Source organism: Zea mays, chromosome 4 (assembly GCF_902167145.1).
Source record: "Zea mays cultivar B73 chromosome 4, Zm-B73-REFERENCE-NAM-5.0, whole genome shotgun sequence".
Taxonomy (NCBI): domain Eukaryota; kingdom Viridiplantae; phylum Streptophyta; class Magnoliopsida; order Poales; family Poaceae; genus Zea; species Zea mays.
The window spans coordinates 183431934-183454660 of record NC_050099.1 but is presented as its reverse complement, the minus strand read 5'-3'; the positions used below and the strand labels follow the sequence as shown (position 1 = coordinate 183454660).

The following is a 22727-nucleotide window of genomic DNA, read 5'->3' as shown; positions in this document are numbered from 1 at the left end:
TGGAAAAGGTATTGAGTCGCTTTGGTTTTAGTGACTGTGATCCTGCTCCAACACCTTATGACCCCAGTGTGCTATTAAGAAAGAATCGGAGAATAGCAAGGGATCAATTGACATACTCCCAGATCATTGGCTCGCTCATGTACCTTGCAAGTGCAACAAGGCCAGACATCTCTTATGCTGTGAGTAAGCTAAGTCGGTTTGTGTCGAAACCAGGAGATGATCACTGGCGTGCTCTTGAGAGAGTGTTGCGGTATTTGAAAGGTACTATGACATACGGTATTCATTATACCGGAAACCCAAAAGTGCTGGAAGGCTATTGTGATGCCAACTGGATTTCTGATGCTGATGAGCTTTATGCCACAAGCGGATATGTGTTTCTGTTTGGAGGTGGCGCTGTTTCCTGGAAGTCTTGCAAGCAGACTATCTTAACGAAGTCTACAATGGAAGCAGAACTCGCAGCATTAGACACTGCTGGGGCTGAGGCCGAGTGGCTTCGTGATTTCCTATTGGACTTACCGGTAGTTGAAAAACCGATACCGGCTATTTCCATGAACTGTGACAACCAAACGGTGATTACAAAGGTTAACAGTTCTAGGAATAACATGAAGTCTACAAGGCATGTTAAGAGGAGATTGAAATCCGTCAGAAAGTTGAAAAACTCCGGAGTTATTACTGTGGATTATGTCCACACATCGAATAATCTGGCAGATCAATTCACTAAGGGTCTATCACGCAATGTGATAGAAAGTGCATCGAGGGAAATGGGTATGAGACCCATGTGAGATCTACTCTAGTGGTAACCTGTTCTATGTGATCGGAGATCCCGTGAAGTAGAGTGGAGAAACAAGCTAGGAGTAGATTGTGAGGAAAGATCCCTTCTTTAACTCATTTCTGATGCACATCTTTCCTATCTGTAAGGCAGGATGGTTTTTACCTTAATGTATTCCAAGAGTCTTATAAAGGTGAGATGTTGTCCTACATAACATCTTCAGAGGAATACACCTATATGAGTCAGACTGCTAGTCACAGTCTATGGGAAATGGGTAATCCCTAAATACTCATGAAAGGCACTGAAGTGTGACTTATATGCTTCTAAAAAGCGGGAATACCCTTTTGCAGCCTAGTATCAGCAAAGGATTTGAGTGAATCTTATTTCGCACAAAACTGTCAATTCAAGGCATAGTCCATTGTTCAGTTGTGAATGAGTGAAACTCTTATTCTAGATGGATGTTCAACTTAACAGTCTCCATCGAAACACTGGTATATCATAGGATTGTGATTCTGATACTTCATCATTACAAACCCTAGAGTTTGGTGGGGATTGTTGGATCTTTTATGGGCTTGGCCCATTTATTGAATAAACTCTATGGTGTGTAATGGTGGAGAATACCAATAGTACCACATTGGAAGTCCAAGGGTCTTTTGCCTTGACTTATATGGTGGGATTTATTCCACTTAACTTGAGAAGTCAAGAAATGGACAAGGGTGTGCCACACGCGCGCGCGCGCGCCGCCGCCGCCGCCGGCCGGGCCGGGCCGGGCCGGGCGTGGCGTGGCGTGGCGTGGCGAGGCGAGGCAGGCAGGCAGACAGGCAGGCAGGCAGGCAGGCGAGCGGGTGTGGTGTGGTTGTGTTAATTTTTAGCACTCACTAACCGCGTACGTCAGCCGAGTGACCCTGTCTCTTCGTCTGCCGAGTGACCCTGTCTCTTCGTCAGCCAGCTGAGTGACCCTTCTCCTTCAGCTGCCGACTCATGGCGTGACTCGGCGAGAGCTGGCCGACTCATGGCATAACTCGGCTAGAGCTGGCCGACTCTTGGCGTGACTCAGCGACCTTTCTCCTTCAGCTTCCCTCTGCGAGAGGTTAAATAGAGGAGCACCCCTGTCACTCGGTACACGCGAGAAACACTTTCAGTCTCAGAATCCAGCCGCCGAGTGAGGGTATTTCCATCTCGTGACTCTGCGCGCACAGAGTAGCGAGAGGGCAGGTGCCTCCGAAGCCGGTGCCGTTCGAGACCTTGCACGGGGGATCGGCAATTAGGTTTTTGGGGAGCGTCTACGCGACTGCCCAAAACATCTTCAACATGACAAAGGAAGCTGGCCAAGGATCTGGATCATCAGAGCGCATAGGAGGGTATGATCAGTTTATTTACTTACTGTTTTGTGTTCTGGAGATTATATATGTTCCATATTTTCATCTATATTGTTTCATAGTTACGAATGATTTTATCTTATCTGTTCTGTCTTATTATAATATGATAGATCTATCTGTTTTAATTTTTCAGTCATGCTATTTATGTTTCTATCTGTTTACTTTCATTTGTTCAGTCAGTATACATGTTTATCGTATTTATATGATTTATATAATTCACATGCTCTATGTTCTCTTGATTCATACTGGTATGGATCAATTTGAGATCACAATTTCTATGGTTAATTATTTGTTATATGTCATCATCATAATGTTGATTTATGGAATTAAAATAATACGAAAAATGCCTATAATTCTAACACCTATTTCATAATTTTTTGTCAAAAAACTATAGGGCAACATCCCAAGTGACTCAAATATACTACACCATAGTGGGTTGCCCTATAATCTAGATTTGGGGTTTTACTGTTGGAGCGAGGTGTTTTGTTGGTAACCTAAATTCTATAAAATATACTTATTTTCAAATTATATGGCATTTTTATAGGTCATATTGTTGGAGATGCTCTAAGGGAAAAAAGGTTAATTGCAACTTCGCACAAGGCAGAAGAGACACACATCAAGCGTTGCTTTCGGAGGCGTGCGGGTTGCAGCAAAGAGACCGTATCTTGTGCGCAAGGAGCGCTGGTGCTCCCATGAGCAAAATCAATCCAGACCACACCTTCCACATCCAACGGTGCTGCATCAGGGGGTTTTATAAAATGTTCTTTGCAACTCTGTACATTTTACAAAAACCTCCCTAACACAGCACCGTTGGATGTGGAGGGTGTGATCTGGATTGATTTTGCTCATGGGAGCAGCAGGGCTCCTTGCTCATAAGATACGGTGTCTGCAGCAAAGCCCTAACTTGCTTACTCCTTCGGTTGTACCAATTATTATTTATGACAACGACACCGTTTCTAAAATATAACTTTAGTTAATATATTTTTAATATGAATAAATTATTAATACATTTATAATTTTAGAATTACTTTTAAGACAAATTGGTATAGTATATATAAATACTAGGTTTTAAAACTAAATAACAAATAGTTATTTATAGTTAAAATTTTATAAATTTAATTTAAACTTTGTCTAAAACGAATACTGGAGGGGTACCTGAGGAGTCCATAAACCCAAAAAAAATCACCGAAAATGCTAGGTCGTAAAACTCCTGCTCGGGCCAGGCCCATCGCTTGTTCTTGGTTCTTCGTGCCTTTCCCTCCAAGAATTGAACCCACAGCAGCCCCCGTCCGCCGTTACTTCCTGCTTCGCGCCACTTACCCGCCTGGCCGGCTGGCCGACTCCACCACCTCCTGCCCGGCAAGCAACACGCGCTTTGGCGCCACGCACAAGTCACCGTCGCCGAACACAGCACGCCCCCTGCAAACTCACCTCATCTCACACCTCGCCGCAGAATCGCTTTCTTCCTCCCGCAAAGCCATCCTTTCCCACCCGTGCGTCAATTTCCGCGTCCCAAACGATCAAACCCTCATTTGCTTTAAAACCAGCGTCGTCTCAATCTCATGCAAAATTCCGAAGGCGGTCTTCCGAGAGCAACAGCTGCTCAGGCAGGCAGGCAGGCAGGCACCAACAGCCAACCCGACGCAAGGAACCAATTAACCACCGTCCCGCTGATGTCGTCGGCGACGCCAGCGCCCGCGCGCCACCGGACGTGCCGCACGTACTGGTGCTACCAGTGCGGCCGCGCGCTCCGCATCATCTCCTGCCCGTCCACCGACGTCTTCTGCCCGCGCTGCTTCGGCCGCTTCCTCCACGAGGTCGACCCGCCGACGGCGCGCCACGGGTTCCCGCCGGCGCACTTCCTTCCGCACCCGTTCCACCCGCAGCACCAGTACGCCGGCCGCCCGCGCCGCTGGGTCATATACGGCGAGGAGCCGACGACGGTACCAGGCCGTGCGTTCCGCCAGCCTGCGCCGGCACAGGGACCTGCCACGCCTCCTGCTCCTGCACCGGCGCTGGTTCGACGACGGCGCGTGCCTTCCCCGCCGCCGGCGCCGGTGCCGCGGCGGCCGTCCACGCCCCCGGCCATCGACCCCGGGGACTACTTCATGGGGCCGAACCTGAACAGCCTCATCGAGGAGCTCACGCAGAACGACAGGCCGGGGCCGGCGCCGGCGCCACCGTCGGCAATCGACTCGCTCCCGACGGTGCGGGTCGCCGGGGCGCACCTGTCGGACGGCTCGCAGTGCCCCGTGTGCAAGGAGGACTTCGAGCTCGGGGAGGCCGCGCGGCAGCTGCCGTGCAAGCACGTCTACCACTCCGATTGCATCGTGCCGTGGCTCCGCCTGCACAACTCCTGCCCGGTCTGCCGATACCAGCTACCTAGAGCCGGGTCCAACGGCAGCAGTCAGGCCGCACCTCGCGGCGGAAGCAACGGCAGCAACAACAGGAACAGGGAGATGGAGAGAGAGCCCCTGACGATGGTGCAATGGGGGCCATTCTCCTGGCCGTTTCCACCGCGCGGGATGGACGACCCCGGCGACGCGTGGGAGCACGGGCAGCGCGGCAGGCACGACGCGGCGGACGCCGGCGGTAATGACATGACGGCCCTCCAGTCCTTTGTTCTTGTGGCAACCTGCGTTTTCTTTTCTCATCTCTCATATTTCTTTCAGCATTCTACGCTTGGTGGCGCTCTCTGTTTTTCATATAGATGTTCTCGTGGAGTCTTTATCGCATCCAAAGATGTATGCCTCCTACCCTTAAGTGATCCGCATCCAAAGATGTACGCCTCCTCCAGATTCAGAATGCCGACGTGCTAGCAACCTAACAGCGAACTACAGGTAACTATGGCGCCGTTCTCTCAGTTCAATGTCAAAGATGGAAGATTGGTGGAAGCCTGATGCCAAAATCAGCGTAGATGTAAAAATGAAATACGCCCACTGTAAAGGCGAGTGAATTACACATCGTTAAAGGGCACGTAAAACGACTGTTTGGGTGATATACCATGTTAACAGTAATTTCTGGAACGCGCCGAAGACATTTCTATGTGATGTATCTGATACACTGAAACTCTGATGTTGGTAGAGCGAGTAGCAGAATCTTGTAAATACATATTCTATGGAACACTGCACGGTATGGTGAAAATTTCCCATTGATCTCTCAGAGAGAGAAAAAGGCAAATCCACACATACACAAAAAAAGAGCATACGTCATAGATAGAACGAGAGCATCAAACATAATATGTTGACTTCATTCAACAGCATACAAATATGTAAAATCAGATTCCTGTTTCTTGTATCAAACCATGCAATTGAGAGACTGGGACCTAAGTGGGTCAGCCGTTTAGACCACGATTCTGCATGGTTTTGTAACCAGCGTGAAACCCTGAGGTATATGATGCATTCTTCAGAGTCATCTGCAATGAAAACATCCGCGTTAGTTATGCATATACATTGACGAGCAGGTCCCGGGTGTTAAAAAAAAATGGCTTCTCACTGCTTATTATTGGTGGGTATATAGTAGAAGTAAATGTAAAATACAACTGCACATATATCACCAAAGAATTAGGTGGTGTTTGGTTCCAGCCACGGAGGGGTAACGTACTAACGTCAATGGAATCAGATGACACTGTGATTTGATTCAGCGTAAGCGAAAACGGATTTTGTTTGGTTCACGTCACTAACAAAGTCAAATAGCTGAAATCGGATTACAGAGCCGAAGGAGCGGTAACAAAAGTATATGTCCCGTATCTGATTACTTTGTATCCGATTACACAGGCGGCCGGCACCAAACAAAATAAGATGGAAACACTTACAGCTGAAATCGGAATACGTTACAATTACACGGACCAAACAGCACCTTAGTTCTATATCATTGTATTTGTATTGGACCAACATCGTTCACAACTATGTGTTTAAATGCATCAAGAAGTTTTACAGACAGGTTAAAATTTTCTTGTCCAGACCAGGCCATTTCCATTCAAGTGTGGCACGGTAAATTTTAATTTTCTGTAATTCGTAGGCATGGGGTAATGATCCATCAGGAATGTTCCAGATGAACTCTCGTGAATCAAGACTTAATTAGATATTGCTATTAGCCTATTACTAAATGTTGGTGAATTGCATTTTAAGCAGAGTTGCATCACTGAAAACTCAAGCTTACTTGGGAAGAATTCACAGGAAGAAGGAACTATAGGAGGAAGGCACAACTTTCTACTTCGGGTTGCCCTTTTCTCAGCATACATGGTTAAACATATTTTAGGAGAAGGATTTGAACAAGTGTTGTAAAAGTAAAACATGCATGAAATAATTCGAGCAGGTCTTCTAAAAATAGCATTCGAGAAACTAACCGCTATACTCTTCAAATCTGGATCTGCCCGTCCCCTGAGGCCTTCTAAGATCAAAGAAAGATCTTCCTTCTTAATGTCCAATTTCTTCAATGCCTGCATGGGCAGCATGGCAATATTTATCAACACAAAGAACAGGTGTTGTAAAAGAAGGCTATCATAGATAAGCTCACTGGATTACCTCAGACAAGAACAATGGGGAGATGATCTCGAACACATCATTTACAAATTTGTCAACACTGGTATCGGTAGTAGGTTTATCTACTTTGCTCGATGTTTCTGCACCCTTGCTCTGAACTTTGGGTTTAGCCTTCACTTCTAATAATGGACGAATTGTCATGGTTGACTATTAAAACTTAAGAAATCATAAATAAACTCAGGAAAAGTTGCAAATAAAATGCAAGTATATAAGTTTAGGCCAACAGTAAGCAACATAAAGTGTAGCAACCTCCTTTGAACTATGATGTATGTGAGCTAAGGACAAAGAACAGAAACTGACCAGTTCCAGAAACGATATTGAATCTATGTACTTCAACAGTCCGTGACAATATTCTAGGTACATAAGACAGTGCATGTCAAGTACTACACAATAGTCACAGATTCCCCCAAGATCACAATTCACATTTGACCACTTCAATGGCTCATTAGGTGGCATCTGCATAGCAAACTGTTTGTATGGATGGGAGTGGGGATGTGGAGGTAGATTGTATAGAGGTGGGTATGGGTCTGTTATCAGGGATACCCATCCCCCTGTCTGGCATGGACTGGTTAGCTATATATGACCCACAGTGCCCTTCCTAAACTGACAAGCATTTGTATCTTGAACTGATCCATAACAGAACCCATCGGAGGATCGCTGGATACTGATATCAAGTTGTCATGATCGTGAGGCAGGCAGTGACCAAATAGGATAGCTCTGGGAGATCTCTGGTCAATCTGCTGCCGGTTTCCAGCCCATGATTGATAGCGTTGAGGTGCTGAGCAAGGAGATGAGTAGAGAGAAGGGAGACAATAGATGAGAACAGAATGATTTAATGTCCAGGCTCTCTCCAACAATTTCCCTTATACATCTCCCCAGTCCCAAACCAAACAGCTATTCCACCACGAATTGACTGATGAGAAAAGGTCTAATTTGCTATTTCCAAACCCAATATACAAACAATGGGCTAAATTTAACCTACCCCCACCCTAACACTTCACAACCACATTCCCCAAATCCAAATGGTGCCTTTGTGAATCAGATACGGTAACACATTAACTCATGGCAGCTGCTACATGATCCTTATGTTTGTGTTGGACAACATTATGTGCATTGTGGACTGAAAGGTCACAAGCTAAGTGTTAGTTTGCTCTAATGGCAATGGTAAACATTTACGTTACCCTAAAGAAATTCCTACCTACTTTCAAACCATATTAAAATACAGAGCTCTTGCCAGCCATGACCATGAGAGCATAATTCAGATTCACAAAGAAGGGCATGCTAATGCTACCAAACACTTATTTTACCCTGTTATATATGATATAATAAGTACATACTGAAGAAAAACTTTTCTCGGCTAGCCAGTCATCCAAACAAATGTGGGGCATGCACAGAAGGGTCATCGAATCACGTGAATTTTGTTGATGCAACAAAATGCCAGCATGGCCTGTCGATAGATGATAAAGCAAATAACTGCAAGGGGATGAAATCTTAAAGTATTGCATGCATGAATAGCTGACCTGTCTCTTTAAGAACATTAGTAGGTGCCGTGTTCTCAACTGGTTGTTCTGAAGAATTTGGCACACCAGTTGGAACCAAATGTGCTAGATCAGGAGGATTATCCTTACCCACAGCTGGTGCAGCCTGTATCACAGCAGTGATATAAAACATCTCTACAATACAAAAATGCAAGAACACCTAGGCAATCCACCCAGCCATTACCTCCAAGTCCACATATGCTGGTTGCTTCCCAATGGAGATGAGAAACTTGTCCAGATTACTTGAGCTAAGAGCTGGATGAAGTAAATTATAAATAAACCATGAAACAAAATAATATATCGGGTAAATTGCATCCGAGGTCACCAGACTTCTCTTGTATGTGCAAATAGGTCACTGCACTATAAAATGAGCAAACCCATCACTAAACTCTAAATTTTCTAAGTGGGTCACCCAAGGACACCACGTTCAGTGCCACCACGACAATGGGTTAAGTCGTGGGACAGTGGAAGAATGTTTATGATCCTTGCACTTGCATTGAATCAATCGCATGCTGATCATGTTAGAATCAATATATTCACATGCTAACTCATCTATCAGACATTATTTGACTCTAATGATATTAGGGCTTTATGAGATCTTCGGTGGTCAGAATGACATGCTTGGCACACAGTGACGAGTACGTAGATTAATTTTTGGAGACACCATCTCAATGATTTGTTTCAGAAGTATGCCACATGCCACATGAGAGTGATGACCAGCATGCAGCACTGTCGCAAGACATGATGAATAGCAGAGTGACTACCACAAGCCCACAAGGGTACAAGCACACAACAAAGAATTGGAGCTCTGTTTTCGACATGCCATGCCCACGAGTTTACCTGCTGGCAGAAAAATGGTTGGCAGCGCAATTGGCACCTGCACTGGGTGGACGAAAAATAGTATACTGCTAGTTGCATGCATGAGGCTAGAAAAAATATATAAGAGGCGTATGAATTTGATATAAAGCTAAAGGTTGTCGAGAAATATTCGATAGTGAATTTATGGGGTAGATCAAGAGTTTAAGGAAAATGCACAAGGGACTCGAAGATTTAGATAGGTTCGGGCTATCAATGTAAGATAATACTATGCGTCTTGTGTGTTGCGGTGTCTATTGCCTATGCAATATGATCAGATGATCTGCCCTTGATGGGCGATACTACCCCCTTTTATAGTCCAAGGAGGTGTCATTGGTTATAGAAAGTTTATCTAGTCGTTAGCTTGATAAGGGTAGAGATCAGCCTAACTGACCCCCTCCAATAAATGGGAATACTTATATCTATCTTTACATGTAAACTCCCTTATAATTCAGGATATGCTACATTTACAAATATATCATTCTTATCACGAATCACCATCTTCCCTTATCTATAGCAGGCTGGCGAATCTTGTCTGGCATGTGGACCGAGCTCCCGGTCGCCGAGTCCCTAAGACCGAGTTCGAGTCCTCGGACCGAGTCTGAGTCTATCGGCCCCAAAGTCAGCATAATCTTTGTTGAACCATCTTGGAATACCCCTGGTATATATCTTTAGCAAAGTTTTTGCCAAATAAAATTGTATCACATTCTCTTATGCAGCTGTAATGTCCATGTCACTGTGAAATAGATGAGTTGTCGCATGAGGAACTTAATTCTGCATATGTTGTCTCAACATAGGATGTCCCAAGCCCTGGTAAAAAAGGGGGTTATGATAGGCTTGGCGAGGCAACGTTAAACCTAGCAATTCTAATGGAGACAAAACTCGAACAAGATGCCTAACGAGTGGTGCTGATCTACAAAACAGAGAGATATTCACAAATTACCGGCGAATTAAGTTGATGAATGATATTATGAAACTATGGAAGAGAGTTATCGAGCATTGCCTGAGAGGAATAACAATGATCTCTATGAACCAATTTAGTTTCATGCCTGGAAGGTCAACCATGGAAGTCATTTTCTTAATAAGACAAGTGGTAGAGCAAAAGGACCTAAACATAGTTTTCATTGACTTGGAGATGGCTTAATACAAAATACCAAGGAATGTTATGCGGTCGGCTCTGGACAAACATAAAGTTCCAACGAAGTGCGTTGAACACATTAACGGTGTGTATAACAATGTTGTGACTAGTGTTCAAATAAGTGAGGGAGACAGATGACTTCCTGATTAGAATAGGACTACATCAAGGATCATCTTTGAGCCCTTACCTTTTTGCCTTGGTGATGGATAAGGTCGCAAGGGACATACAAAGGGGATATACCTTGGTGTATGCTTTTTACGAACGATGTAACACTAATTGATGAAAGTCGGGAATGAGTAAATATGAAACAAGAGTTGTGGGCGGGTGCTCTAGAGTGCAAAGGTTCTAGACAGTAGAACTAAAACTGAATATATGAGATGTGACTTCGGCATTACTATACATGAGGAAGGGGATGCTAGTTTGGAAGGTCAAATAGTGCCCAGGAAGCATACCTTTCAGTATTTAGGATCAATTCTACAAAGATGGGGATATTAATGAATATGTTAGCCATAGAATCAAAAGAGGGTGGGTAAAGTGAGGTCAAACATCTGGTGTTTATATGGCAAGAGGGTACCACAAAAGCTAAAAGACAAGTTTTATAGAACGACGATTAGACCTATGTTGTATGGTGCAGAATATTGGCCTACAAAAAGTGTTCAACAGATAATTGTTGTGAAAATGTGTATGTGGCGTTGGATTCGTAGCTATACAAGAAGAGATCAAGTCCAGAAGGATAATATTCGTGATAGGCTAGGGGTAGCACCAATTGAAGAAAAGCTTATCTAACACAAGTTGATATGGTTTGGACATGTCCAATGGAGACCTTTAGAGGCATCAATGCGTAGTGGGATCCTAAGGCGCATTAACAATGGGAATAGAACTATAGAAGTAGGGGTAGGCCAAAGTTAACATGGGAAGAGGTAGTAAAAGAAGACTAGAAATGACGGAATATATCCAAAGATTTAGCCTTAAATAGAAGTGCATGGAAAACAGCTATCCATGTGCATGAACCTTGACTTGTGATTTCGGTTGGGTTTTAACTCTAGCCACCCCAACTTTCTTCGGACTAAAAGGCGTTGTTGTTGTTGTGCCACAATAGGACCTTATAGACATCAACTCAGAAAGTTTAGTGTTAGAGTATATGGTAGGCCCATGTGGCCCATGTATAACACTACATAGCTACCCATTAGGGTTAGCCCTAAGCATGGATTTTCACTGTAACATGGTATCACGCTAGGTTACCTCCTCTCCCACCCAGCCGCCGCCGCCCTTCCCTCAGGCGGCCGTTGCCGCTCCAAGCGCCGCCACCGGCGCCCTGGCCCTCTCTGCTCCAAGCGACGTCGTCCCCTCTGCTCCAAGCGCGCTCTCTGCTCCAAGCGCCGACGCCCTCTCTGCTCCTAGCGCCGCCGCCGGCGCCCTTGCGCTGCGCACCCGCGCCCGCCCCGCGCACGCGCTGCGCCCCCGGCTGGCCGCCGCCGCCCCAGCTCCCTGCTCCGGCCCGGGGTCCTCATCCTCCTCGATAGCACTGGCGGCTATCACCCCGACCCGTCCACCTACTTCATCCAAGTAGGCCCTTGGCCCTCATCAACCCGGGCCGAGCAGGGGCGACGGGGGTCGAGGTGGCGGAGGCAGGGGCGGTGGTGGCCGTCGCCGTCGTGGTGGCCGTGGTGGTGGTGGTGGTGGTTCCAGCGGGGGTGCCCGTGGCAACGCACCGACGTCGGGACCCCAACAGGGTGCGCCTTGGCCCACTTTCCACCACCCGTGGTCAGGGCGCATCTCCATGTGGCCGTTCCAGGGGCCCGGTTCTGAGGCTCGTCCCCTGGCGGCCTTGTTCGCTGGTGTGCAGCCGGGGTTCGCCTTTGCCTCTCTGTCGCCCTGGACCTCGGCGCCTGCCGCTTCCTCGTGGCCCACGCCGCCGACTGCTCCACCGTCCGGGCTGGTTGGTTGGGACGCAACCGCCCTGGCTGCCTTCCAGACTCCCACTCTGACTCTGTCGATGGGTCCCGAGTGGATCGCGGACACCGGTGCTACCTACCACATCACTCCCAACCCCGGTATACTTACCTCTGTTCGCCCTCCTTCTTCCTCTCTCCCTTCGTCCATCATGGTGGCGAATGGCTCGTGTCTTCCTGTCACATTTGTGGGTGTCGTCGGCCCTCCCGGCTCTTTTCGCCTTCCCGATGTTCTTGTCTCTTCTTCTTTGGTTCATAATCTTCTTTCTATTCGTCGTTTTACTGCTGATAATTCTTGTTCTGTCGAGTTTGACTCTTCTGGTCTTACTGTGAAGGACTTGGCAACTCGGCGCCCCCTCCTCCGATGTGACAGCACCGGCCCCCTCTACACCCTTCGACTTCCGCATGCCACCTCTTCTTCGTCTTCGTCACCTGCCACTGCTGCTGTTTTTGCTGCCACCACGTCTTCTACCACCTGGCATCGTCGCCTTGGTCACCCCGGACGCGAGGCATTGATGCAGCTTACTCGTAGTGCCACTATCCCATGTACTAGATCACGTGATGAGCATCTTTGTCATGCGTGCCAGTTAGGCCGCCATGTTCGTCTTCCTTTTTCTTCGTCTTCCTCGCATGCTACTCATGCATTTGATCTTGTACACTGCGATTTGTGGACTTCACCTATACCAGTATGTCAGGCTACAAATACTATCTTGTGGTGCTTGATGATTTTTCTCATTATGTGTGGACTTTTCCTTTGCGTGCCAAGTCTGAGGCTTTCCTCGCCCTTCGCCACTTCTTCGCCTGGGTGTCCACTCAGTTCGGCCTCACCATTAAGGCCGTTCAGTGTGACAATGGTCGGGAGTTCGATAACTCCACCTCCCGCGACTTCTATCTCTCCCACAGGATGCAGTTGCGTATGTCTTGCCCGTATACCTCCTCTCAGAACGGCAAGGCTGAGCGTATGATCCGCACGACCAACGACACCATCTGCACTCTTCTCCAACCGCACCTACGGGCACGCTTCTGGGCCGAGGGCCTCCACACATCTACCTACCTCCTCAACCGTCTCCCTTCCACTGCGTGCCCGGCCCCCACTCCTCACCAGGCACTCTTCGGTACCCCTCCGCGCTATGACCACCTCCGTGTCTTCGGGTGTGCTTGCTACCCGAACACCGTTGCCACTGCTCCTCACAAGCTAGCACCCCGTTCCACCCTCTGTGTGTTTCTCGGGTACTCCCCGGACCACAAGGGCTACCGCTGCTTTGACCTCTCCTCTCGTCGGGTCCTCATCTCTCGCCATGTGGTATTTGATGAGTCCGTCTTTCCCTTCTCCACCACCATACCACCCTCCTCCGACCCTGACCCCTTCACTCTCTTTCCGACTAACATGGTGATCGAGCCACCTATCCTTCCTCTCTCTGCAGGTACTCGCTCACCGCCTGTCGGTCCTACTCCCGGCCCGGTGCCTTGCCCGGGTCCGGTGGTGTCGCCTCTCCGTGGGGCCCTGTCTACAATCGCCCCCGTGCCCAACGGGGGTGGTGGGCCTGCAACGCCTGCGGGGCCATCAGTACCGACCCCTCCGGCCCGCTTCGCCCAACCGGTGCGGGTCTACCAGTGCCAGCCCCCGGTGCCCACGTCGCCGGCCGCAGGACCGCCACCGCCGGTCCCTCCAGCATGCTTCGCCCAGCCGGTGCGCGTCTACCAGCGCCGGTTGCCGCCGCCGGGGTTCACACCTCCACCGGCGACGTCCCCACCGGTGACCTCACCTCCGGCGGTACCTCCGGTGGCCCAGTCTTCCCCAGGGACACCGACACCTCCGCCGCAGCCACCAGCGGCACGTGTCGAGACGCCGGTGTACCACCCACTGCTCCTTCACCGCGACCCGCGGCACGTCCACCCGATGGTGACGCGACACGCGACTGGTACCCTGCTGCCTCGAGTCCTGACGGCCACGACCGAAGACTCGCAGGTTTCTCCGGTACCCTCCTTCGTCCGCGCCGCCCTGCTAGACCCCCACTGGCGTCGAGCGATGGAGGAAAAGTACGCGGCGCTCGTCGCCAACCAGACGTGGGATCTGGTACCCCGTCCGCCCGGCACCAACGTCGTCACCGGCAAGTGGATCTGGACGCACAAGCGGCGGGCCGATGGTACCTTGGAGCGGTACAAGGCTCGCTGGGTTCTTTGAGGCTTCACTCAGCGCCTCGGAGTAGACTACGATGAGACCTTCAGCCTGGTTGTGAACCTGGCCACCGTCCGCACGGTGCTCTCACTGGCCCTCGCTCGCTCCTAGCCAGTTCACCAGCTCGACGTCAAGAACGCCTTCCTGCATGGCGCCCTCACCGAGACCGTCTACTGCTGTCAGTCGGCGGGGTTCGTGGACTCCTCTCGCCCTGACATGGTCTGCCGGCTCAACAGGTCCCTCTACGGCCTCAAGCAGGCCCCCCGGGCGTGGCACTCCAGACTGGCTACGTTCCTGTTGACACTGGGCTTCATGGAGGCCAAGTCAGACACGTCTCTGTTCGTCCACCATCATGGAGCAGAGACTGTCTACTTGCTTCTCTACATGGATGACATTGTCCTCACCGCTTCCAGTCCGTCACTTCTTTGCCGCCTCGTCGACGCCCTTCAGCGGGAGTTTCAGGTCAAGGATCTGGGCGTGCTTCACCATTTCCTGGGGGTCACTGCTGAGCCTCGCCCCTCCGGACTCCTCCTTCACCAGCGACAATGCACTCTTGACATTCTGGAGCGGGCCCAGATGAGTGACTGCAAGCCCTGCTCCACCCCAGTTGACACGCAGGCCAAGCTCTCTGAGGCCACGGGTGACTCAGTCGCGGACCCTACCGGCTACAGGAGTCTTGCCAGTGCCCTTCAGTACCTCACCTTCACTAGGCCGGACATCTCCTACGCTGTGCAGCAGGTCTGTCTCCATATGCACGATCCCCGGGAGCCCCACCTCGCGGCTCTCAAGCGCCTCCTCCGCTACCTCCGGGGCACCGTCGACTACGGGCTGCTTCTTCACCGGTCTACATCCTCCGAGCTAGTCGTCTACACTGACGCTAACTGGGCCGGGTGCCCAGACACTCGGCGCTCCACCTCCGGCTACGCCGTCTTCTTAGGCGGCAACCTGGTGTCCTGGTCGGCGAAGCACCAGCCGGTCGTTTCCCGCTCGAGTGCTGAGGCGGAGTATCGTGTCGTGGCCAACGGCGTGGCGGAGGTTGCCTGGCTCCGACAGCTCCTCGCCGAGCTTCACAGTCCCCTCTCCAGGAGCACGCTGGTCTACTGCAACAACGTCAGCGCGGTCTACCTCTCCACCAACCCAGTGCAGCACCAGCGGACCAAGCATGTCGAGATCGATCTCCACTTCGTCCGTGATTATGTCGCCGTCGGGGCTATTCGGGTCATCCACGTCCCTACCACCTCCCAGTTTGCTGACATCTTCACCAAGGGTCTTCCGTCCTCGACCTTCGCCGAGTTTCGCTCCAGCCTCAACATCAGTAGTGGCTAGTTGCGGCTGTGGTGGGATCCTATGGTGTAATGTACGGTGTATTGTACGTCATCCTTTTTCAGTCCAGTCTGTGAACTCCGCTGCGACGGAAGTTCAGACTGCGGGGGCGTGTTAGAGTATATGGTAGGTCCGTGTGGCTAGGCCCATGTGACCCATGTATAACACTACATAGCTACCCATTAGGGTTAGCCCTAAGCATGGATTTTCACTGTAACATTTAGTGATGGTATTTTTATTGCCTATTCGCACATGCAAATTTAGTGACCTCCAACTTGCATATATAATATTAGCCAGGTCAGGATATAGTATTTTACGCAACTTCACAGAAGTGTAACGCCTAATATATAGTTTGCATTTGGGAATAGCAGTAGTTAATTAGTTATGTATTATCAGTAGTTAAAGCAATGGAACACAATCAGTAAAAAGAAGTGTTGTTATTCTGAACCATACCAATTGTCACATCATTTGTCAGTGGATGGAAGTAGCAGCTCTGTTTAGACTTGAAACCTTGATCAAGTAAAAGTGAAACAGCACTGCACACAAAAACAGAATTGTATGAATTTATTAAATCATTAACTGAAAAGGCATAGAAAAAAAGCAAGCATTACTTCAGAGTATAGAACTGCAAGTCACTATAAGAGTATAAGTACAAGAATGTGCAACAGAACAAAGCATTATGAAAAGAAAACAAGATTTATAGATCTCAAGCAGTCTATCCTTCATCAATGATATTTCTATCTAGCAGTCAGAAATATGACTCACAAATTGAAGGGACACACTCATGCTACTATTATATCACAGTCGAAACAAATTTATGGTTGTAATAGCTTTCCATCTATCAAGGATATCATACTTGATAAAGGTAAGAGACAGAGTCAATCATAAAATCAAAGCAAAACCCCATACCTCGCAGACTCGTTTATTAAAGCAAAAGGAGTAACACACCCTAAGGGCACCTGGATACAATAAGAAAGTAAAACAGATTAACAAGTGTTTTAAGGAAAAGGAACTATTCATTTAGATTCCTAATAAAACCAGCATGCGCCTAAGCTCACATAATCTCCTCACTGAAAATAAAAAGAAAAAGGAAAAACACGGGGTAACTTCTCTTTGTGTGATCAAGCAATTAAATAGAAACTTTGTCATCTGGAGAAGCATTCACTACAAACATTTCTATTTAACTATGAAGTAAAACCTGCAATGAAATAAACTGAATGAATAGCACACAATTGGTAAAGATGGAGATTTCTACATAAAAGCATAGGAGTTCCTGACTCAAGTAAAGATAGAGGCAATCTTTATTGATGTTCAGTGAAACTGGTAAATCTAGATGACACCACTGTGTGACCATTATGTGCAAGAATTATGGAACCGTAAGATGTGCTATGTTCTTTTTTCTTTTTTTCATTGCTCCTATGGTTATCTAAGGTTAGGTTAGAAAAATATATTGCTGAAAGTTTTGAACAGCATATAAATGGCTGACCTGAAGTACTTCTAGAAGATTTTCCTCAGGAGCCATTCGTAGACCACCTTTTCCCAACCCAAGACGTTGGGAAAGAACTAGAAGTTTAAGGAAAACAAGATTAACTAACAGAAAATAAGCAACAATAAGATGTAATCGTGGCAAAGCTACCTACTTTTCATGTCAACTTTGGTGCCAGCAAGGGCAGAAATAACATATAACCGATGCTTCTTGTCCTGAAATTCAGAATTCGGAAACATTAGCATGACGACAAGTGCTACGGTCAGAACTACATTCCACCAGTTGCCACAGATATACCTTCAAGAGTAAATTTTTGCTCAAAGCACCTCCTAAATGGCCAACATGTTTGGCCTGGCATAGCCAAATAAGAAGTAAAGTAATATATATATGGTAAATCAATGGAGACCAAATAAGAAGTATGGTGGTCCACTCACCTGTTCCTCCACTGTCAACACAACCGGGTGATCGTAGCACGTGAAATCAATCTTAAGCTTCTGCAAAATACAAGAACACCAAATTGAGCCCCGGTTAGCGAGTTCCATAGTGACGATAAGTGTGCTCGGGATACAACATCTAGAACCCATACATCCAGGTACAAGTATACGCACTTCAATTTATACACATTTGTGGAGAATCTCTTTTCCTTCTATAACACCACACGATTAAATTTCGATGCAACCACGCCTTTTAACGCTAAGATAGGATTTACAACAGCCCAATATTGACAGATCAAGAGCGACGAAGCATATTGATGGTGCCACGTGCAGAGGCACTACGGCCACCGGCGCCGATCTTCAAGGCACGGAGGCGAGGAAGCAAATCCTCTAGTCGATCTCCAAGGCACGGGGCGAGGAAGCAAATCCGAGAAGGATGGTGCAGACTGCGGAAGTAGCAGAGAGTTGCGGTGCCGACCTGGAGGTGCGCGAGAAGCTGGTCCTTCGTGTACCCCATGGCTGGCCGCTGGCGAGTTTTGCGACGGCGGGCGGCGGCGGTGGACGAGTTGGGAAGGGACGTCGGGGTCGAAGTCACGGGCGTGCAATCGCCCGTCCGCCAAATCCTACGGTTCTCCTCTGCTAGTGTTAGACTGCTAGGGTTAGCGGATGCTAGCGATAGCAGGTTACCCGATCCGAACTGTTACTGTTACGACTTCTTTGGTTTACTGCTGAACTCATTAGTCCACATGCATGTTATCTACTCTTTAAAGGATCAGTTTGTCACGCGTAGCACTGTTCTTACCTCTCCCCACATTACCGCATAGATGGACCACTACCAAGTGTCCGTACGTTGCAACGGCATATAAAATATTAGTATTCAATAATTATATAAAAACAAATAACATATATTATCGATCTTAATCTTATAAATTCTTTTGCAACAACCAATGAAGAATTAAACTAATACAAATCAATTTACAATACAATGTGAAAAATCACAAAAAAGTCTAAGAAGTGAATACAATATTTGTGCATTGCGAGGATTGTAATGCTAACGAAGTGAATATACATTAAAATTCATACCAAAAGGCCGGGAATAACAAGTGAGAGCAAAAATTCTTAATCTTTGTTTCTTATCATAAACTCGAGTATTTGCAAATAACATCACATATGTTGTATATCTAAAAACCAACTAAACACTGATGCGCTTAATAATCTTTTTATTTCTTCTGGAATATTGTCATTACATTCATTCTCCATGTACTTCATCAATTATACTAAGAATTTGGTCATCGGTACACTTAAAGTCTGTACATTCGGTATAAGACAACATTAAATTCAGTAAAGACAATTAGTTATAGAAGAATGATATTGACCAGGTATTAGAACTATACGATTACTCACAGTAGAAATGCAGGGTAACCTTTTACCATTTCACGAGTGCATAAAGTTAATAACAATAAAACCTAACAAATTCCTATAGATTCAAATAACTTGTTCTTACATATATGTAGCCAAAATTATTTAGTTGTCTTCAAGGTATAAGAAATTACCAGTTTAATATTTTTGGAACTCATGTTGGTAATATACGACGACACATATAAAAATCGTCCTTGCATGTAGGATTAGCCAATTCCATGGCGACATTCATATTATTGGCAATACTATGTATTTTGTGAATATAATGCATGCTTAGATGGTTACCCTTAATTCGGTCTGCTGGTGGGGGTGCGGTGGGGAACTGAGGGCCATAGTGAAATAATTGAAGCATGGACCACACCATATCAGAACTACAGTTTATTTCACATATTAATTCAAGCCATTTTCTCATGGATTGGAACAACTTAGTAAACGAATTCTCTAATGTTACAAAAAAACAAGTTGACTATCAGGCGAACTGAAATTACCAAGAGCATTGGCAGATTCAAATAAAGATCATACTCAACTGACCCCTTTTTTCCTATCACACTTGCTCTTCACATCTTGAAAAGTATATGGAGAAAGCGAAGAAATCTTGATCAATTATTAGTTAGGTGCCCATGCTCTGCCATGGTTTCTATATAGTAGAGCATTGATTTCTATATAGTAGACATCATTGGTTTCTATGCAGTAGAGCATTGGACACACTTTGCACGCCTTGTATTAGCAAACGATTTGTAGCAGGCGATTAAACTATACATATCATCCATGTGAATATTCAAAAGCAACATCTATGATGGAGATAAATATGAAAACTTGTTTGTCTGGCAGGCACTACCTTGTGCTTGCTTACAATCTGACAATGCTCCGTGGATGGAGAACCACGTCTTTTCCCTAGTGATCCTGCCAAAGGACAACTTTATGTCAGCCAACTAATAATACAAACATGTTCAAAAGATGAAGGTTAAAACTGGAAGCAATAAATCCCAGGTGCATTAGCGATCTCATGAACAACACATTTAGCAAAAAAATGCATGTATAGATCCACTGCAAAGGTTAAAAAATAGTCAGATCAGAGCATATGTCTCTTACAAGGTAGGTAAGATGAGCAACGAACCTACAGTCAATCAGTTTTAGAATGTGGTCAATTTGATGTAATGGTAAGTAATTTGAAACTCTCAAACCATGACCGCCTATCAGGGTTTAGTCTCCATAAATGGAATACTAAAATATATTAGACTTGTACATATCTGACATCTAATTAGCAGCATCAGGCACAAGAAATATATGGAATTCGACTTATACATGTCCAACATGAAAGGGAAATGTGCCCTTGGGCCATTTCTAAGTATTTTGGTGATTAAGTGCCCAACACAAATGGTTTAAGTGTTAATTTGTGCCAAAGACTCAAGAAGTGAAAATCAAGGTACAAGGTATGATTCTAGACTTAGTACATTGATTTTTGTGTACTAACATATTTGTCTAAGTGCTAGAATCAGAGAAAATACAAAAGGAAAAAGACTTGGCTAGAGCAGCCAAGACTCTACGCAGTCTGGGTGCACCGAACTGTCCGGTGGTGCACCAGACAGTGTCCAGTGCGCCAGGCTGGAGTCTGGTCAACTGGCCGCTCTCGGGAATTCGTCGGCGACGTACGGCTAAAATTCACCGGACTGTCCGGTGAGCCAACGGTCGGCCGCGCAATCCGCGCGTGACGCGTGGCCGAGCCAACGGTCTGATGGGGGCACCGGACTGTCCGGTGCGCCAACGGCTCCAAATCTTCAACGATCGGCTGCGCCAATTTAGGAAAGCAATCTGCACCAGACACTGAATAGTGCCTGTCCGGTGGCACACCGGACTGTCCGGTGCGCCACCCGACAGAAGGCAAGAATTGCCTTTCTAGATTGCTCTCAACGGCTCCTAGCTGCCTTGGGGCTATAAAAGGGACCCCTAGGCGCATGGAGGAGTACACCAAGCATACTCTGAACATTCTAAGACTCCTGCACTCCATCCTCGCACACTCGATTGACATTCTTAGTGATTTGAGCTCCGTTCTAGTGGTGAACTTGTTGTGTTTCATTTGAGCTCAAGTCTTGGCTTGTATGTGTGCGTATTGCTGGGATTTGTGTGTGTTGCTTCCCTCCCTTACTCTAGTGCTTTCACTTTGATATTTGTTGTAAGGGCGAGAGACTCCAACTTGTGGAGATTCCTCGCAAACGGGAAAAGTGATAAGAAAAAGGAACACCGTGGTATTCAAGTTGATCATTGGATCACTTGAGAGGGGTTGAGTGCAACCCTCGTCCATTGGGACGCCACAACGTGGAGTAGGCAAGTTTTGTACTTGGCCGAACCACGGGATAAACCACTGTGTCTACTGTGTTGTTTCTCTCTGTGGTTTCTGTGTTTCACAAGTACTTCTCTCCAGCTACTTGATCCTATTGCACTAACACTTAACCAAGTTTTTTGTGGCAATAAGTTTTAAGTTTTACAGGATCACCTATTCACCCCCCTCTAGGTGCTCTCAATTGGTATTAGAGTCGTTCTCTTCACGAAGGGACTAATCGCCCGAATAGATGGATCCTAAGGGAAAGGGGATGGTGATCAATGACAAGGAGAAGGAGTCTTTCCTCAATGAGCCAAAAGATGACAAGCCCACTGACTCGGGCTCAAGTCATAAGAAGAAGGATGGGAAGAAGAAGAGGCGCATCAAGAAGATAGTATACTACGACAGCGACGAGTCCTCTTCTTCCCAAAGAGACGACAACGACGAGAAAAAGAAAACGGTCGACTCAAACTTTTCTTTTGATTATTCTCGTATCCCGCAAAATTCCAATGCTCATTTGCTTTCCATTCCTCTTGGTAAACCTCCACACTTTGATGGAGAGGACTACGGATTTTGGAGTCACAAAATGTGTAGCCACTTGTTCTCTCTTCATCCAAGTATATGGGAGATAGTAGAAAATGGAATGCAATTTGATAGTACGGATAATCCCATGTTTATCAATGAACAAATTCACAAAAATGCACAAGCTACCACTGTTCTTTTAGCATCCTTGTGCAGGGAAGAGTATCATAAGGTGGGCGGCTTGAATAATGCCAAGCAAATTTGGGACACCCTCAAGATCTCACATGAGGGGAACGACGCCACCATGATCACCAAGATGGAGTTGGTGGAAGGCAAACTAGGAAGGTTCGCAATGATCAGGGTGAGGAGCCAACTCAAACGTACAACAGGCTCAAGACCCTGGTTAACAAAATCAGGAGCTATGGAAGCACGAGATGGACGGACCACGACGTCGTCCGGCTTATGCTAAGGTCCTTCACTGTCCTTGATCCTCATCTTGTAAACTCTATCCGTGAAAATCCTAGGTACACCAAGATGACGCCCGAGGAAATACTCGGAAAGTTTGTAAGCGGGCGAATGATGATCAAGGAGGCAAGATATGTTGATGAGGCGTTGAATGGCCCAATGCCGATCCACGAGCCTCAAACCGTTGCTCTCAAAGCAACAAGTAGCAGGGAGGCGCTACCTAGCAAGGTGGCGCAAGTTGAGGCGGCTGGGCTAAATGAAGATGAAATGGCCCTCATTATCAAGCGCTTCAAGACGGCGCTAAAAGGACGCAAGGAGCATCCCAACAAAAGCAAGACAAAGGGAAAGCGCTCCTGCTTCAAGTGTGGTAAGACTGGTCACTTTATTGCTAACTGTCCCGATAA

General features: G+C 47.0%; 2 protein-coding genes across 2 annotated transcripts; one reads left to right on the top strand and one right to left on the bottom strand.

Annotated features, from left to right (window-relative positions):
* Window positions 1-3632: 3632 nt before the first annotated feature.
* LOC100283173 (RHC1A) lies at window positions 3633-5006 on the top strand. Its single transcript, NM_001156075.2, has 2 exons — window positions 3633-4740; window positions 4821-5006. Exons 1-2 carry the CDS (start codon window positions 3711-3713, stop codon window positions 4856-4858), a joined length of 1068 nt encoding a protein of 355 aa, NP_001149547.2. The 5' UTR covers window positions 3633-3710; the 3' UTR covers window positions 4859-5006.
* A 159-nt stretch (window positions 5007-5165) lies between these two features.
* On the bottom strand, window positions 5166-18244 carry LOC103654226 (prolyl-tRNA synthetase associated domain-containing protein 1). Its single transcript, NM_001317945.1, has 12 exons — window positions 18076-18244; window positions 17598-17657; window positions 17461-17514; window positions 17318-17378; window positions 17164-17240; window positions 16587-16636; window positions 16131-16213; window positions 8415-8485; window positions 8213-8336; window positions 6675-6811; window positions 6497-6589; window positions 5166-5563 (listed from the first exon to the last, which is right to left on the bottom strand). The coding sequence occupies exons 1-12, from the start codon at window positions 18112-18114 to the stop codon at window positions 5483-5485; spliced, it is 930 nt and encodes a 309-aa protein (NP_001304874.1). The 5' UTR covers window positions 18115-18244; the 3' UTR covers window positions 5166-5482.
* Between the last annotated feature and the right edge of the window lie 4483 nt (window positions 18245-22727).